The sequence below is a fragment of the Gopherus evgoodei genome, chromosome 9 (assembly GCF_007399415.2).
Source record: "Gopherus evgoodei ecotype Sinaloan lineage chromosome 9, rGopEvg1_v1.p, whole genome shotgun sequence".
NCBI classification, from domain to species: domain Eukaryota; kingdom Metazoa; phylum Chordata; order Testudines; family Testudinidae; genus Gopherus; species Gopherus evgoodei.
Window position 1 is genome coordinate 49,189,569 of NC_044330.1, and position 14,504 is coordinate 49,204,072.

The following is a 14,504-nucleotide window of genomic DNA, read 5'->3' on the forward strand; positions in this document are numbered from 1 at the left end:
CGGGACTGCCAGTGGTGTCCGGCGTGCCGACAGGACTTGGAGTGTCTGCGGGACCGTGATCATGGACGGTGCCGCTCTGCTGTACTGACAGGGGACAGTCCCTTGAAGAGACTGTATTACCCGTACCGGCGGTGCCCGGGTCAGGCAGCACTGACTCTGTCATGGCACTGAGAGCCCTCGCCGTTGGTAACATCTCCGGCGTGCAGGGAACAGCAGGCTCAACCACAGTGCGTACTGGGGAGCTGTCAGGCACCGGATTCGACGGCCCTCGTGGGGCCGGGATCCACGGTACCGAGGTCATCAGAGCTTCGGTAGGTGCCGGTGCCGGGCGAACCGAGTTAGATAAGCTGTCTGGCTGCGGTGCCGTCAGCACTGAAGCAGCGGGAGTAATACGCTCAACCACGGCGCGTGCCGGGGAGCCGTCGGGCACCGGATTCGATAGCCCTTGTGGGACTGGAATCGACGGTGCCGATAGAAGCCGCCGGAACAGGAGCTCAACCACGGCGCGTGCCTGGGAGCCGTCAGGCACCGGATTCTACGGCCCTTGCGGGACCGGGATCGACGGTGCCGACGTCATCGGTGCCGCAGCAGGTGTCGGTGCCGGGCGATCCGACTTAGACTAGCTCTCTGACCGCGGTGCCGTTGGCACGGAAGCAGCCGGAGCATTAGCTCGACCACGGCGCGTGCCGGGGAGCCGTCAGGCACCGGATACTACGGCCCTTGCGGGACCGGGATCGACGGTGCCGACGTCATCGGTGCCGCAGCAGGTGTCGGTGCCGGGCGATCCGACGTAGACGAGCTCTCTGGCTGCGGTGCCGTTGGCACGGAAGCAGTAGGAGCAATACGCTCAACCACGGCGCGTGCCGGGGAGCCGTCAGGCACCGGATTCTACGGCCCGTGTGGGACCGGGATCGACGGTGCCGACGCCATCGGTGCCGCAGCAGGTGTCGGTGCCGGGCGATCCGACGTAGACGAGCCCTCTGGCTGCGGTGCCGCTGGCACGGAAGCAGCAGGAGCAATACGCTCAACCACGGCGCGTGCCGGGGAGCCGTCAGGCACCGGATTCTACGGCCCGTGTGGGACCGGGATCGACGGTGCCGACGCCATCGGTGCCGCAGCAGGTGTCGGTGCCGGGCGATCCGACGTAGACGAGCCCTCAGGCTGCGGTGCCGCTGGCACGGAAGCAGCAGGAGCAATACGCTCAACCACGGCGCGTGCCGGGGAGCCGTCAGGCACCGGATTCTACGGCCCGTGTGGGACCGGGATCGACGGTGCCGACGCCATCGGTGCCGCAGCAGGTGTCGGTGCCGGGCGATCCGACGTAGACGAGCCCTCTGGCTGCGGTGCCGCTGGCACGGAAGCAGCAGGAGCAATACGCTCAACCACGGCGCGTGCCGGGGAGCCGTCAGGCACCGGATTCTACGGCCCTTATGGGACCGGGATCGACGGTGACAACGTCATCGGTGTCGTAGCAGGTGTCAGCGCCGGGCGATCCGAGTAGACGAGCTCTCTGGCTGCGGTGCCGCTGGCACGGAAGCAGCAGGAGCAATACGCTCAACCACGGCGCGTGCCGGGGAGCCGTCAGGCACCGGATTCTACGGCCCTCGTGGGACCGGGATCGACGGTGCCGACGTCGTCGGTGCCGGGCGAGCCATCTTAGACGAGCTGTCTAGCTGTGGTGCAGCTGGCACAGAAGCAGCAGGAGCAGTAAGCTCTACCACGGCGCGAGCCGGGGAGCTGCCAGGCAGCGGATTCCCTGGTCCTGGGGGACTGGAATCGACGGAGCCGAAGTCATCGGTGCCTCTGCAGGTGACGGTGCCGGATAACGCAACTGAGGCGAGCTCTCTGGCTGCGATGCAGGTGGCACGGAAGTAGCGGGAGCAGGGGGCTCAACCACGGCGCGTGCCGGGGAGCCGCCAGGCACCAGCAGGAATCATAGACTCTCTCGACCTCGGAAGAAGGGAGCGGTGCCGAGTCGACATCGGTGCCGGCGACGGTCGGTGCCGAAAGGCCTTGGTGGTACCGGCGGGGTCCGGTGCCGAGGAGGCGCTTCTGCCCGCCGCTTGAACATCGCTCCGCGCCCAAGGTGGAGGGGCAAGTGAAAGTCCCGCACCTTTTTGTTCTCGGCTTAAAAGCCTTGCAAATGGGGCACTTATCTGTCAAGTGTGATTCCCTGAGGCACTTCAAACAGGAGTCATGTAGATCTCTCTTCGGCCGCGGCTTCTGGCAAGCCGGGCCCCTTTTTAAAACCCGGTGAGCCATGCATGGCTCCGGCACTGGGCTCATGGAAGGGGCTACTTCCTGAACCCCGCTAACTAAACTAACCATACAAATATATATATAAAAGTGTTATAACTGCATAATTATATACGAGAAAACGAGTAGCTAGGGAAGTGGAGGTCAGCTAAGCCGCGCTCCACCGTTCCAACGACCGACACGGGCGGTAAGAAGGAACTGAGGAGCGGGTGGGCCGGCAGGAGTATATATGGAGCGCCATGGTGGCGCCACTCTAGGGGGCGACCTGCCGGCCCACTGAGTTGCTAGGGTAAAAGTTTTCCGACGAATGTGCACGCGCGGCGCGTACACCTAACTGGAATGGATATGAGCAATCACTCGAAGAAGAATAGATACCTACCTTGCAGGCTGCTTGGAACGTTTGTAAATCTTTTGAACTCCTCCACTGGAAGCTGCTAGAGAAACGTAATGTATAATTACAATGGGGAAAATACACCATGCCAACTCACTAATGTAACCGCCCGGTTATCTGCCCACTCTGGAATGAAGGCCTCAAGCCTTTCAACTGTAGCTCCCCTAAGACGTGGGTGCGAGGCTACACAATATGCCAGTAGACACTGCCCACTGCAAATGCCTTTCTCACAGAAGAGCAGCCTTCTGAGTACTAGGATGTGGGGAGCCACTTCCCTTCCCTCAGTCACTTCTGGTGCCCTCTAAACCAGTCTGCTTCCAATGCTGCCAGCACTGCAAAGTGAAGAAGGGTCTCCAGGGCCTTTCACAATAAGTGAGAAAGGTGTGTGGGATGAGGTGTGTGTAGAGATGCTTTTATGACAGAAAACCCATTATTGCTTCAGCACATTAAGGGCCTTCCCCAGTTCACACTGAAGAGATCCGCTGGGCCATGTTCAGCCATGTCAGTGGAGTCAGAGCAGTGCTAACAGTAGCCCATTATCCCTGATGTGACTACAGCTATATATGGCAGAGATTTGGATATGATGCTTCTGCAATCCAAAGAAAGAGATGAACTAACCTAAAAATGTGTTTGTCTTAATGGTCTAGCTAAGTGGTAACTCATCTGGTTCGTCCCTGCTACGGTTTGTCTTCTTTGATAGCTCTTTCTATAGCACTATTTACTGCCCAGTGAGCTAGACTGAGGCCTGGCGTAAGTGGTTCAATTCCATTGAAGAGAATGGCTCTTAGGATGTTATTCTGATCTGGGGGTAAGTGGGTGCATATTTTAAATTAAAATCTGTGTTTTCTTCTGTTGTTAAGACTTTGGGGATTAGTTTACAGAATACAACATAATGTGGTGGTTAATCATTTCTATCTAGCATCAGGCCTACACAACTGTGCCCTAAGGTCAGGAATAACTTGTTGCAAGGTTCTTAGTCACAAACACATTGATCGTTATCTGATTACACAGTTGGAAGGAGAATGGAGTTAGAGCATGAGCTATGCCATTGAAGTTTACAGATTCATTGTGTACTTTTGATTGCAACTGATTTCTACATTTCCTGGGGAAAAAAGTATGTTTCTTGCTTTACAAATACATTTTCGTTTATCTCCTGAGTCTAGAAACTGTGTCCGCAACAAGCTGATGATCCAGGAGCCTGCATGATCAAGCTAGAGATAAGTTACAACAGCAGCTCAGAATTCAAAAAAAAATGGATGCAGAGCTATACTAGATCACAGGAGGGGAATAACCTGTCATGTTTAGGAAGGTGTTGGAATTTCTCTTCGTCACTAAAAAATACAGCTGGCACTTGAAAGGGAAAGGGGACCTAAATGCCTCTCAAATCCCCAAGGGGTCTATGCCCATTCAAGCAGCGGGTCTTATACCCACAGAAACTATGCAGAAGCATTTGCAGTGTTAGAACCAAGGAATTTGATTTTTTTTTCCCTCTTTACACTTCCTGCTATAGAAACTTGTCTAATAAAGTTCAAATAAATACTTCCTCCTGCACACACTAATTAAGCTAATGTGATGAGGAACAGCTATAAATTAATGTACACCAATCAGAGCTATGGTGGCTTCACTTCCTTGATAACCCGCAACCCACCCCAGAAGCAGCTTTGAAGCCTCTGAGCTTTTGATGCTATTCAGGATAAAATCATTGTCCCAAAGCAGAGCTTCTTGTTGGGAAAGAGCAATAAGTGGACTTTGTAGCCCACTTGCATGATGAAGATAATGAGAGAGGAATTCCTTTCCAGAAGTTCAGAAACAGGTTTGCTTTATATACAAGAACAACTTATTTACAACAATCAACAGCAAAATATGTACATAAAATACAAGAGGCGTTTCCATGGCAATCACTGTATAAATTATGATAATAAATAGGAGGGGAGCAGATCCCATTCTTAAGGCACAAAACCTTCTTTCCAGGACTGTACAGGGATCCAGGTTCTTCCCTATGCTTTTGACAGGATCACAGGAATGGTATGGACACCCCTGAGGAACAATAGTTGGTGGGCAGCGATACAGACATGCGATTACTGCTGACAGCCTTATAAACAATATTATTTTTCATCTTTCTTTTTTTACAGTACACACATTTCTGAAGATACAATTTTTTTGTGTAAACAGTCTTTCACTTTATCACACAGCTCATATATGCATCTTTAAATAATACTAAAATAACAAAAGAAGCTTTGAATAGGAGTCAGGAGCAGTCCAAGAAATTTTGGGACTAAGCGGCTCTGTACAGTCTGTGAGATTCCTAGCTGCAGAGGCGCCTTCCTAGAGATGGGATCTCTCTAGTGAAATGTATACTGACCAAGTCTTCATTGTCTGACAGAGTACAAGTCACCACTAGAACTAAACAGAATAAATAATACACTTTACCTACACTGAACAGCTGGCACACGCGGCTCTTGGTCAAATGCTTATAGTCTAAGCACTGTAAAGGTACTCCAGCAAAACAGGTAAGACCATGTTATAAATAAAAACCCTTTCCTCCCCCAGGAGGCCCACACTAGGACATTCTTGATCAGCTAGTGGGCAAATCTTGTTCTAACTCATACTGCATGCAATCGCAAGAATTGAATACGGTGACAGGGCAGAATATGCCACCAATGAGTAAATTTCCACTGCAATGCCTGGTAAACGAGGCACTGAACTTCCATTATTGGTAACAGAAACCACATGCCCAATTTGCCACAGTAAAACACTGCTCTTCCCCTCCCAAATCATTGTCAGGGTAATGGAATGATGAGGCAGAAGGTGGCCTGAAGCTTGACACTAGTAACATTTTAATTAAAAGACTGAACTTATACAAGAGAGCAGTGAAATTCTAACTTTTCCCAAGTGGGTGTTTTGCTTGACAGGGCAGGAGAGTTTTGTTTTTGGCAAAGTAGCAGTGACATTTTTTTTCAGTTGGGTTTTCCTGAGTTGTCCAAGCCATTTTCTCTCCTACAGAAAAGCTTATCAGATACCAGAGGGACAACTCCGAATAGGTAAGCTAGAACCTCAGTCTGACCACCCAGCACATGGAGACATCTTTCAGTGATGCTTGACAACAGTGCTCCCATTTTAGGCCCAGAGCCTGAGCTATAGAAAGATGGCATTACTCCCAGTGGCACTGAGGTACACCCTCTCTTTAGATATGTACCTCATGCACAGCCAAAGGCACTCGGGTTAAATATAAGATCCCATTCTCTAACTCTTAAAAGGAGGCAGAATGTGTGTCTCCACTCCCATGGGATGTTGCTGGAGGATAGCTAATGCAATGGACAGTAACGCTGCTGTAAGAGTATTCGGAAAAGTCACCAATGAAAAGAAATATATTGGGATACACAGAGGGAAATAAGGAGTGCAGAGTTTAACTCCTTGACAAAATGGACACATTGCCAAAAGCAGATGCACCAGTGACCTTCAGTCCTCCTAGGATAAGTTGTAGTTCTAAGGAGTATGTCTGAACAGGAGGGGTCCTGCTAGGATCTCACCATCAGTCTGATTAGGAAAAAAAATACAGAGGAACTGTTCCTATTGAGACAAGAACTTAATCTATCCAGGACTAAGTAATGCAAGCATGGTAAGCACACGCTGTTCCTCTAACCATGAGACGTCTTAAAGAAGCACAATCAGCAAGAATTGTGGTTCTTTCACAATCTGAGCAAAAAGAGAGAAATCCTCTTTCCTTGCTGCATCTTCCACCAGAATTATCACATGGTACTTCTCTTCCCTGATGTGTTCTCCTACCTGTGTATACACTGCTACCAACACACACATTCTTGAAGATACCATGAAGCAGGTGCTACTTTGTTATCAGTAAGAATGAACATGTGCAGGAATACTCTTTATTAGGTCCTACGGCTTCGCTTACCAGTGGATTTTCCTAACACTCAGGCCTTGATCAGCATCCAAACAAGCAAATGAAAGCAGCTGTAAGAGAACTATGATTCTTACTTGTTCAATACACTAGGGGAGCCAATGCAGTATTATTGTACTAATAATTTAAAAAAATCACTGTGGAAAGGGATGATAGTGAAAAGTAAGGGGGGAGAAGCCCTGGGAGCAGAGTTGCAAAATTTCCTCTCTCTGCTCCTCCCTACAATGGCTTATATCAGGTGTTTTCCTATGGGAATCAAGCATAAACAAACCCTGATGTCCTTTGTTCGAAAAGGAGATGTGTAGGGAGACATGAACTGGAGAGAAAACAAGACCGTACACTCAAGGCCCAAATAACCCTTGGAGTAATTCTCTTGAATTCAAAGGAGTTGGCACTAGGGATGAAATTGGCCCATAGTCTCCCATCACAGAAAACATCATGTCTGACACTGCAGATTCAGTTAATTATACAGACCTTATGAAGAACAGGAAAAAAAAAAGTTGCTCTCAGAAATAAAATTGGGTGCCACTGTGTATGTGCTCATTTTCCTGTCTATGGGCAGGGTCAGCCAAGTGCCACTCATTTAAAAAAAACCAAAAACATACAAGACGTAACAAAACAGTCCTCCCCTCTTTCCAGTTTTTTGGTGCTAACTGCCAGCAAGCCCCCTCCCCAATGATAATCACACAAACTGAACTAGGTCTGCTGGGCTTTGGACTTCGCCAGTCACTTGACAGAGGTTAATCAATAGAACAGGAATCTGGAAGCAGTCTATAACCTCTGATTCAGAAGTGCTGATTTTCCCATCTTCCACATGCTAGCATCAAAGGCTAGTTGCCAAAGGGGCATCACTTTTCAACATGATGCTCCTCTGCCATGTAACACTAACTCCAGATGCTTCTACAAAATCCCTCAATGTTCCAAGGTACATGCTCTCTTAGTAGCAGGTACAATGCCATGAAGAGTAAGTGACCCTGTTTCCTCTGGCATCCACCAGCACTGTTGTGAGGGAACAAAGGCAGCTTGACAGAGACAGGAGGGGAAGCAGCTGCACAAAGACTTAAATAGGGGAAAAGACGCAAGTTTCAATGATAGCTTTGTATCCTTCAAGAGAGTGTTTTCTGCCCTTGTATACAAATTAAAGCCACAGGTCTATTGTTAGTATCCATTCACTTGTGGTTATGGAAGTGGCACTGACCTGAAAAGAGGACGCTCCTAACCGGCTCCAATCTGGTGCCTGACATGCTGAGGCCCTAACAAGGTGGGTTTTGTTTCTGTATTCCATTTGGCTAATTTACCCCTCCTGCCATGAGTGGCTCTTCCCCCCAGCCTCCTAAAGATGAATACTGAATGGGTGATTTAATAAGTGAACTGGCTGTACTATTTTTGCTCTATCGTCAAGGCATAAGGGGCCAGCCAGAGAATGTCCTCTGTGACTGGCTGGGATTTTCACCTAACTCCAATGGCTGTGAATTTGGCTGCACTACCATCATTGGCTGAAGAAGGACAGTCTCAGGCTGATGGTGAGACTGTAGGCTGGTGCAAAAGGCTGTAACCACATGCATTGTTTGTTGCAAGGCATAAGTGACAGAGAGAGAATCACTGGAAGGGCAGACTTGCACTGGCTTTGAGCTTCTCTTGCAGATCACATGCAATTGAAGGATGTATCCAGAAGGGGGCTCCAATAGGCCAAAAGGACAAGTGTCGCCCCATTTGAGCAATATCAGATACAGCTGTCACATACAGACCAGTGGGAAAGTCTCGGATCTGAAAAGACTATGACTGGCCAATACATCTTTTGCCCTGAATAATTCCAATATGATGAAATCACACACTAAAGGTAGCTGTGTTGCAATTGTCAGTTGTCCTGCATTGTCACCAGAACTAAGACTTTCCATGTCTAAGGACAGAGTTCTTCAAATGGCTGATGAGTTCTCTTCTGGGAGGCTCCACTCCCCTCAGCAGATAAGGTGCCTCTTGCTGGATGCAACTGTACCCCACATGAAAAAAGGTAGCACCATGGCTGGCTGATATGAACTCTGAGCAGTGACAGTTTTGAGCATAGCTGTTCTCAGAGGTGAATGCTGTGCAGAAGTTAGGGGGAATGGTAGACACAGGCTGTGAAAACAGAGGCTAAACCTCGCTGACAAGAGTATTCCGGCTCAGCTCCTTGATCCCGTGTAATATCCTCTTCATGTGACCCACTTTGGTCACTCCCAGGTCCTAGAAGAAAAGAGGAAAGCACATCTTAGATCACAGAAAAAAAAAGCAAGACAGCCAATCAACAGTTACGAACTAATCAGCCGATCACAAATAACAGAAGGAAACCATATGGAAAGATTACAAACCTTACAGTCATATGAATACTTAAACCAAGCATCGAATGCTTACCAGAGTAAGACAAAGTAACCAACAATCACAGAAATGGAACAAAGCAGTGACTAGCCACAACTGCAAACCATGTGGCCAGCCGCAGATGCAAAATACATGGCTAGCCAGGAGATCAAACCGTGTGCAGAAAGGACTATATATATCCCAGGGAACTAAATCAGCAGCCAGCCACAAAACACATGGGTAAAGAACACAGCTAGGCATGGATCACACAGAATAACTATGGGAACACTCAGATACCATGCACAGAAATCACAGAAAATAGTTAGTGATCATGCACAGGAGTCATATTATCACTCGTATATCACATTAATCATTGTACAAGCAGAACATAAGGCAAGTCACAAATTAAAATCCTACGGACATTCATTTATATCACACACAACTCATGGGCCACAAATACTCTTGTATCACATGCAAGTCACAAAATCAGTCACAGATCTTCCCAGAAAAAGCTTCTCCTGATGATGGGAGGAGCGCTGTGAAGTATTGCAGAGTGGGTCTGCGGTACTGTTTTCTCTTCTCTAAGGATATGACTGGCTATTCAACAAGCAGCATAAGTAACAAGTCTCTGTCCAACTGTCTCATCTAAGACTGTGGTTGTTTCTTTTTAAAAGCAAATGCAATAATCTGCAAGCCCTCAAATATAGCCACACACTCAACTCCAACTAGTCCAAATCGTGACTCATACTGTAAAGGGCTGGTAGTGAGGTGAATATTGAAATCCTCCTGTTACACAGTGCTCCGAAATAAAGAGATTCTCAACGAGTAGTTTGGGCGTTGGACTGGACCACAACTTCAGGAAACTGGGAAAGAGCTGGACTGTTGGCCTATGGGCTAATGGCTATTTATTCTAGCTTCCTACTATACATTTTAATTAGGTGACCTGAGAAGAGAGTAGAATGAGGCCTTGATGAACCCATTCATCTAGCCAAAGCCACAGGGAACGGACGGGATGCAGGCCATTTCCAAGCACATTCAGCACAGAAGGCCATGCAGATGCAGCTGGCTATTTCTGTTGAGCTGATCATGAAAGTACCTTGAGGTCCCTCCGTTCGAGATGCAGGAGCTCAGAGCCCCGGACGTCATGCCGGATGAAGATATCCTTATACTCACAAAGACTGAGATGCTCAAGCCAGGCCGCAACCTCCTCCGTTCCCCAGAGATGAACTGTCGGAGATGGAAAAGCAGGAGTGCATTGAGTACCCAGAAGCCCAGAGGAAAGAGAGATTGAGAAAGAACACCGACAGTATCCAAAACCAAAAGGAAAGCCAAAGAAGAATGTCAAGCAGGACCACAACCCCAAATGAGGGAGAGGAGGATTGACAACAAGATCTATAATCTCAAATAAAGAAGGAGGTCAGATTAAAATCAGAGCCATTCTCTTAAAAAGAGACTAGATGTAATGAACCACAGGAGTCTGTTTATGTCCATGTCCAGTCACTGCCTTGCTGGGACTGAAACTTTACCACCATGTCTAATAAGAAACTCAATTTCCCTCCAATTAAAAAACAAAACAGAGCCATGCAAAATGTTTAGGAGAGAATCAGGCCCAGGTTAATTTTCTATTGTTCTTTTAGAGTAAACAGTACATACTGACACATTACATTACATTACGCTTTACATTCATGGCTCATCAAGTGTTTTATAGACAATATGTAAAATCATGTGGGAGGGAGGACTGGCAATGAACACAGAGTGACCTCCAGCTTCCAGATTAGTCTCTAAATAAGAGAAAGAAAAGTCCCCACAAACCCAGTGGAGAGAGATGTCATGGAGGAAAGAGTGATAGGACCCACAATTCCATGGAAGAGGACAGTACCCATGATCCCACAGAACAAGTAGTACTCCCAAATTTTAGTGGCAGAGAGTCTTCATAGGTAGAATATAAACCAAAAATCAACTAACCCAATTGGAGAGAAAGTGTCCTGATAACAGTCAATTTGTTGATTTCATGGGCCAGTTTTTATCATACTGACCAATAGGATTAGAGCTCAGGGTGCACCAGTGGTGATGCAGGATCCCCAGCCAATTAGACATGAGACTTGATTAAACCCTACGGGTGAATCAATGAAAGAAACATCATTAACCACATCAGGGAGCATCAGCAGTGGAAGGATTGGAGTTATGCGGATTTGGGCCACACAGTCATTTTGATTTCTAAAAGCCTAAGTCCACTCCCACAGCCCTCCCAAAACATTCCAGAAAACAGTCCAAGTCTTGGTAGACCTCTTCGGAGGGTGCCATCAGTTTGTCTTTGGGAATATCCGCACAGTGCAGGGTGTTACAGTTCAAGAGAGAGCACAGCAAAAAAGCTACTTTGCTAAGTGAAAGAGAAACACACTAAACAGAATGTGAGTGTAATGCATGAGTAAAAGTACATGAAAGGGAAAACAGGAAAGAGAGAGAAAGACACAAAATGGAGACACAGGCAGAGGAGGGGCAGAGTGTGTGTGCACAAACAGGAGATGCAGGGGCACACAGAGTGAATACACAGCCAGTTGGTACCAGGCAGTCCCATGCTGCTACGAGTCTCCTTATTCTTGTTGTTCTTCTCCTTTTTAAACTTGGTCACCAGTCGAAATTTGCCACTGCGGCTGCGTTTGGAATAATCCAGCATCTGGTTCTGCAGAAACACACAGGGAAATCAATGAAACTTATGTCTCAAATCCATACCAACTGAATGAACCTAGCATCTAGTGCAGCTCAGAGTCCTCGTGGAGAGGAAAGAGCTTCCAATCTCATGGTCATGAGAGGGAAGAAAAATGGTCAGTTCCATGTCAACCCAGGGACCTCTGGCAGTAACTCCATGGAGTTTTTTTCTGAACTGATTCTGTCTCACACTGTGACCCACCCACAGGAAGTCACTGAAGCAAGATGAGCAGAGCTAACTAACTAGGACAGCACCTAGGGAAACTGTTTTGTTCCTGTATTTGAGAGTTATTACTTCATCATCACTGGGCTCCATGAGTTGCCATAGCCAAGGGATGTCTGCTAGCTTCCTCAGCTGAAGGTCCATGTCCATCAGCGCTGCTAGGAGCTGCTCCTTCTGTGGAGGATCCAGCTGCTGCATCAGAGACAGAACCAAAGGCAAACAGCATTCAGAACCACAGGCTGGAATGCAGAGCATGTTATCTCCCTCAGAATATTTTTAAAGAAACCACATATCAAGACATTCCTTTCTAGACAATATTAAGTTTCCTCCCTCTCAAGGAACCAGAGCTCAGAGCTAACCAGCCTGATTTTGTCGTATAATGTGTAACGTTACCAAACCATGGAGGGAATGGATGGCACAATTTGTTTAAATCCCACTGGTAAAGTTTGCACTAACTTGTTACAAAGCCAAATGAGTTCAGGGGCCACCAAATCTTGTCTTCGTGCCATGGCCACAGTAAAAGAACAGAGGAAGTAAATGGACTGAGGGGAACTACCTCCAACTCTGTCCCTCCTGTTTAGCATCCTTACCAGTGCCATCTTGCCAGCCAGCAGAAGCTCTGTCTCACTATGCAGGGCTTTAACGTTATTCACCATCTCTACAACAAGGCTGCAATTCAGACCCTGTGGCAACAACAAACGTGTAAGGGCCAGAAAACACAGCAGTCAAATTGCTAGAGGGAAAGGAGTCTCAGAGAAGTGAACAAGAACCAAGCAGAAAACAGTAACAAAATTGCAGCAAAGCTTAAGAAACAAACTGCCTAGAAGTACCTCTGTCGATTTGGATTTGGCATATACTTTGTCCATAGATTTGGAGCTGGCATTGACTGCATGAGCAAGTTCCTGTTCCATGTCTTGATAGGACTGGGCTATTTCCCGAATGCTGAGGAGAGAAACATAGATCATGTCAGCTGATCCTCATTCTTTTCTATTCCAATGCCATTCTGGGTGCTGAGGCTATGGACACAGCAGCATGACAGTGCTCATGTAGGTAATCTGACCTCTGGCAGATCACTTCCCATCCAGGTGATCTGCCATGGATAGGGCAAGGCAAGCGAGGCATCCCTTTTATATGATCTTATGAAAAGTAGCACAAGTCTAACCCTGGCATGTTTTACCAGACCACAAGCAAGCACAGTCCTAAGACAGCTGAGCTGATTGCAATACCTGTACTTGTACGTCTAAAGGGATTTTTGAAAGAATACACTAATTTATACACTTTGGCACTAAATTGTGTCCGAAAATGAATACATACATGCAATTACTTACACAAATGCAGGGCATGTGCACAAAACTCCACATGTGCACATTGTTTTTTGCAAAGCACAACTTAGGGCTAGAGTTTAAAATATGGCCCTATACTACACGTAGGCTGTGATTTCAGTAGCAGCTATGTACATGGTAGTTCAAAGAAAACTTCTGTGGTGTTCCGCTCTGTGCATTTCTCCTAAATGTTAGTTATCAGTGAGCAGGACACCTGAGAAAAGAGTGCAAGTGTGTGTACTGGTGTGAAAGTCCTCTTTCACCAATCTCTGCTGTGGCTCTGGGTTAAAGGTCCCCAGCAAGTCTGGCTTCTTCCCTGAGAAGCAGCTGTTTCACTTCTGACAAATTCACTGGCAACATCTAGGGCTAGAACAACAGATGAACCTAAGTCCCCATGTTCTTTAAAAATACAAAATTAACCTCAGCTTGGAAGGAGCAACAAAGGGAGTTGTGCTTGCTTGTGTCAGGACTGAATTTGGTCCACAGTGACTGAAAAAACTTCACTTTGTAGATTTAAATTCTGGTGCAGCTGCAGTAGCGAAATGAGCAGATGAAATTAAACACTGCTCTAGGCTATTCCCAGGGATACAGATAAGCAATGCAGGTGATCAGACAAGACAGACAGCTTTGGAAGGAAAGGGAATGTGACAACAAGCATCACACAGAAGCCAGGAGGGGGCCTCGTGAGCCCAGAGGAACAAGGTGCCACAGTAGGACTATGAGCCCCAGGAAAAGAGAAGCGGGCCTCACCTATGAATCAGAGCTCCTGCCGCTTGACCAAACTGGTTAATCTGGGTGGACTCTTCTTCAGACATGATCTCTGGGTGCAGGGAGAAAGAGGAGGGCCGGGGCAACTCACACTTCTGTTTATCTTCCCAGGACTTTAGGGTGCTCTCAAATGCCTACAAATAAGGAAAATGAACTCAAAACTACCTTGCAAATCTCCCAGAGAAAGCATTTCAACGTTTACTCTATCAGCTTTCCCACAGGGACTGTGTCTGTATTACAGGCAGGGCTGGCAGCACTGCTGATTATGAAAGTTGCTTGATACTCCCCGTTACAAGACCCTCCTGTTTTCAGTTGCTTACAACTGTGGCAAACATTTGGGCTGAAATTTCCCATGCTGGACATTCGACTCAGACTCATTCCTCTTTTTCTGTGTTGGAAAATTTCAGTCCAAACAGTTCAGATATTCCTGAGAATGAGTTTAAGGAAAAATGCATTGTTTTGGCCATGTCAAAAAATTGTGGCCACCTTTTCTTGGAGAAGCTTTAGTGTCCCCATGCTTTGGAGCAGGGACTTGAAATTTGGTAGGGGGTGGCCTTTATGTCAGGAACAGGCATTTTGCTTTCC

The 14,504-nt window shown here is 47.4% G+C and overlaps 1 protein-coding gene across 6 annotated transcripts in view; it reads right to left on the reverse strand.

The window, feature by feature from the left end:
* Positions 1-4,435: 4,435 nt before the first annotated feature.
* DGKD (diacylglycerol kinase delta) overlaps positions 4,436-14,504 on the reverse strand; it is a 98,741-nt gene continuing 88,672 nt past the window's right edge. For all 6 annotated transcript variants that reach the window (XM_030574863.1, XM_030574859.1, XM_030574860.1 and 3 more), the window contains 7 exons: positions 13,902-14,053; positions 12,660-12,771; positions 12,420-12,512; positions 11,902-12,021; positions 11,463-11,580; positions 9,994-10,124; positions 4,436-8,786 (listed from right to left, as the gene is read on the reverse strand). In XM_030574863.1, the coding sequence (XP_030430723.1) occupies positions 8,697-8,786; positions 9,994-10,124; positions 11,463-11,580; positions 11,902-12,021; positions 12,420-12,512; positions 12,660-12,771; positions 13,902-14,053 (816 nt within the window). In that variant the 3' untranslated portion in view covers positions 4,436-8,696. The remainder of the gene's footprint in view (positions 8,787-9,993; positions 10,125-11,462; positions 11,581-11,901; positions 12,022-12,419; positions 12,513-12,659; positions 12,772-13,901; positions 14,054-14,504) is intronic.